At 51.7% G+C, this 4,342-nt stretch overlaps 2 protein-coding genes across 2 annotated transcripts; one reads left to right on the forward strand and one right to left on the reverse strand.

The window, feature by feature from the left end:
- Window positions 1-17: 17 nt before the first annotated feature.
- On the forward strand, window positions 18-2,082 carry LOC120949742 (acid phosphatase type 7). The gene is made up of 3 exons (XM_040367229.2): window positions 18-919; window positions 997-1,417; window positions 1,553-2,082. Exons 1-3 carry the CDS (start codon window positions 297-299, stop codon window positions 1,898-1,900), a joined length of 1,392 nt encoding a protein of 463 aa, XP_040223163.2. The 5' UTR covers window positions 18-296; the 3' UTR covers window positions 1,901-2,082.
- Window positions 1,986-4,063, reverse strand: LOC120949743 (beta-1,3-galactosyltransferase 5). Its single transcript, XM_040367231.2, has 2 exons — window positions 3,520-4,063; window positions 1,986-3,450 (listed from the first exon to the last, which is right to left on the reverse strand). The coding sequence occupies exons 1-2, from the start codon at window positions 3,800-3,802 to the stop codon at window positions 2,540-2,542; spliced, it is 1,194 nt and encodes a 397-aa protein (XP_040223165.2). The 5' UTR covers window positions 3,803-4,063; the 3' UTR covers window positions 1,986-2,539.
- Between the last annotated feature and the right edge of the window lie 279 nt (window positions 4,064-4,342).

Here is a 4,342-nt window from a genome sequence, read left to right on the forward strand (position 1 = left end):
CGCACCGAAATCAGGTCAACAAATGTTTTGACGCCACCGCTGGTGACGAAAACAACGCAAAACAAAGAACAGCTGCAATCGTCGTTTGCACAAAACAGGCCAATCGCTACCTTATCTCCCAAGGCTAGTGATTGCTGGTGGTATCGCATTTGTTTATTAGCATTTAGAACTTTCCTCTTCGAAAGAGTGAAGCTTTCTCTCTACCTCCGTTCAAGTGCAAACTACGCCACGGAAGTTAACGCACTTGGCTAGACGCACTGCCATTTGTCACTGCCATTTACGCAGTATTACGTAAAATGGGGCTGCTGGGAGGTATAAGGCCTCTGGCAGGACACCTACTCTTGCTCCTGCTCATCACCGCCTGCAATGGGCAAGTGTTTTACTACCAACCGGAGCAGGTGCACCTGTCCTTCGGCGAATCACCGCTCGAAATTGTCGTCACCTGGAGCACCATGACGGCGACGAACGAATCCATCGTCGAGTACGGCATCGGAGGGCTGATCCTGAGCGCTACCGGTACGGAAACGAAGTTCGTCGACGGTGGCCCTGCCAAGCGCACGCAATACATTCACCGGGTGGTGCTGCGTGACCTGCAGCCGTCCTCACGCTACGAGTACCACTGCGGCAGTCAGTGGGGCTGGTCGGCGGAGTTTTACTTCCACACCACCCCGGAAGGCACGGACTGGTCGCCGTCGTTGGCCATCTTCGGCGATATGGGCAACGAGAATGCACAGTCGATGGCACGGCTGCAGGAGGACACCCAGCGCCACATGTACGACGCGATTCTGCACGTGGGAGACTTCGCGTACGACATGAACACGGACGATGCGCTCGTGGGGGATCAGTTTATGAACCAGATCCAATCGATCGCCGCCTACACCCCGTACATGGTGTGTGCGGGCAATCACGAGGAGAAATAGTGAGTCACTGGCTGGGTTGTCCATTGTTGCTCGAGCATCACCACCGGTTCACAATCCCGTTCTCTCCTTTTCGCAGCAATTTCTCCAACTATCGCGCACGGTTCAGCATGCCCGGTGGGACGGAAAACATCATGTACAGCTTCAACCTGGGACCGGTGCATTTCATCGGCTTCTCCACCGAGGTGTACTACTTCATGAACTACGGGCTGAAGCCGCTGGTGAAGCAGTACGAGTGGTTGCGCCGCGACCTGGAGGAAGCGAACCGGCCGGAGAATCGCAAACTGCGCCCCTGGATCGTCACCTACGGTCACCGACCGATGTACTGCAGCAACGATAACGATAACGATTGCACCCACAGCGAAACGCTCGTGCGCGTGGGCCTCCCGTTCATGCACTGGTTCGGGCTGGAGGATCTGTTCTACGAGCACGGTGTCGATGTGGAAATTTGGGCCCACGAGCATTCGTACGAGCGGCTGTTTCCGATCTACGACTACAAGGTAAAGGCCATGTGCTGTCTGTGCAATTTGTGCCTTATCGTTCTATCGTGCCAGTGCGGACAGTCCCGTGATTCGATCGATCGTTGACATGGTGCTGAAACCACACTTACTGAAACATCTTCCTCCCCTCCGCAGGTCTACAACGGTTCGTACGAGGAACCGTACCGTAATCCCCGTGCCCCCGTACACCTCGTCACCGGTTCGGCTGGGTGCAAGGAGGGGCGAGAACCGTTCATCAACAAAATACCGACCTGGAGTGCGATTCACAGCCGCGACTATGGCTACACGCGCATGAAGGCGATCAATGGATCGCATCTGTACTTTGAGCAAATTTCCGTCGACAAGGAGGGGGCGGTCATCGATTCCTTCACCATCATTAAGGACGAACATTTGCCGTACAAACAGTTGCTGGAGCGGGACGAGCAGGAGCGTTTGCGTGCGAAGAGCAGCGGCGGCGCTGAGGCGGAAGCGAATCTCCTTTAACGCGCATACGCACACACAAACACCATCATGCGTTATATTTTTCCACTTTTATCCTATCTTTTGCCACTACCAAATATGAAACTCCTTGCCGTTGTTCACATTGCTACTATGCAAGCGATTTATTTAGTGATCAAAATAATACTTGAAACCACGCAATAAACACATCGGAGGAATTACCTATATATTGCACCGCGTTTTTTTGGGGCTGAGATTCCGGTCCGGTAGTGTTTGTGTGTTTTGTGCAGCAATTGGTATCACAGATCGGTTCTAAAGATCGGTCTCGTAAGTTTTGTGAGGGAATGGTTCTCGATGATGTAAAATAATACGCTTTTGCTAACTAAATCTACTTGTAAGTCTTGCACTACTAATACTAATACATCTCTCCCTCTCTCTGTCTCTATCTTAGTGTAAGAGGGATTAAAAATTAATGGCAGTATCGTTTGTGTGATCGTGCACATGATTAAGGACGGATGTGTGTAAAAAATGTGTCTTTTTCCCCCCACTAAAATGGCAATGATAGTATGGTAAGGGAGGAAAGGTAGTTCGTTGTTTCGTTCGTTGGCACATGCTAGTGGATGGAGGGGGTTATTTATATCGGTTTGGTAACTATTCCCGTACCCTTAGCTTACCATTACCATACTACTTTCTCAGCTTCATCTGACTGATCATGGCCGTACCGTGGTCGGGCTGGATCTGCTGCTTGTACTCGGCAACGCACGTCGCGGTGAGCGATTTGCCCGGGGGCCGCTGGTAGCACGCATTGTCGTAGCACCGTTCCAGCTCCTGGATGAACTCCATGATCAGCTTCCCATTGCCACCGTTCGGGCCGACGTAGTAGTCGCACTGGTACGAGTAGCGCTTCATGTCCCGGATGCAGCAGTCCAGAAACTCGGAGTTGGAGCTGTACCAGCGGTTCAGGGCGGTCGGTTGTATCTGCAGCCGCTGTGCCAGTATGCCCGTGATGAAGGTGTCGTCGATCCAGAAGAAGCTGCCCGCCTTCTGCGATTCCGCCGCCAGTGCCCGGGCCGTCCGCTGGTTCGTGATGTAAAGCCACCCGGACAGGTACGGGGGGTAAATGTCGCCCGGGAACTCGTCCCGCGACACGTACCACTTGTTCGCCTGCAAACGGATGACCTTTTTGCTGCGAAACACGTACCCGGCCAGCAGGTGGTGGTGGGTTCGCGCCTCCTCGCTCTGGTGCAGATCGGACAGATAGTTCTGGATATAGAACGGATCGTACACGATATCGTCGTCCATCTTGAGCAGATACTTGGCACCGCGGCAGTGTTGCGTTGCCCACTGCAAGCTCATCAGGTGCTTGTAGGTGAGATTACGATACGCCTCGACGAAGTTGCCCTGAATCAGATCGCCGTGCAGGCGCTGTTCGGCTTCGATGGCGGCCTGCGTGATGAAGCGTTCGGTTGGTGGAATCGAGGCGAGGGAAAATATACGCAACAGCCCCATCGAGAGCAGCTTCTGCTGCGATATGGCTTGTCGATGGGCAGCGCGGATCTCATCGTGACCGACGTACGAGGTTACCAGAATCACTCCTAGAAGGGGAAAGAGGGAAAACAGTGACCACGACAACAACACACATACCCAGGACGCACTCTTCTTACCCAGTAGTTCCGAAAAGCTGCCGTTCTCCTTGCAGATATCGTTCGCTATTACATACTCGAATCCGGTCAAGTTGGCCAACCGGGAAGGATCCACGGACGACCACTCCCGCTCACTGCTCACCGCTGACGATTGCTGTTCGCTGTCGCTCACTGACCTTCCACCCTCCCCGGGCAGCAGAAACAGATAGTTCCCTTCACTGTCCTTGCGGAAGGAGTATCGATACACGCCATACAGCACGGCCAAAGCTGCCACGGAAGCGAGAAACCGTTGAAACTTTCTCATCGCACAAAGCAACAAGTGGAAAGCAACGGGCACACGACACAAAGGGCACGGGAGCCCATGCAGAACTGTCGCGGGCACGCACGTAAAACACTTGGCACTTGGTTGTTTGAGTATTTTGGCACTGGGGGAATGAATGTTACATTAGATTACATGAAAATAAAACGTTTTTTAACACACTTCTATGATGGCACTGTTTTTGCTTTTTTGTGTGTGTGTGCTGATAGGCTGCGAACCGATTACTGCGGAATGTGTAAACAAACCGAGCTTAAGTGTCGTTTACACCACACGAATGAGACTTGCTGTCAAACGCTGTCAAAGCAAACATATCACAGGGGTGGTCAACTTTTTTTTTATTGTAATATAGATTTTCCTAAACGAAACGTGTGTTTTATTATCATTCAAATAATCGTTAAAATAATTATTTATGATATAAAAATGAGGGAAAATCTATGTTTTCCTCTATTTCACAAAATTGTGTATAAATTCACGACACTTTGTGTTGCGTTTTCTCACACACCGGCGACGATCCCTGCAAGACAG

This window comes from Anopheles coluzzii, chromosome 2 (genome assembly GCF_943734685.1).
Source record: "Anopheles coluzzii chromosome 2, AcolN3, whole genome shotgun sequence".
NCBI lineage: Eukaryota > Metazoa > Arthropoda > Insecta > Diptera > Culicidae > Anopheles > Anopheles coluzzii.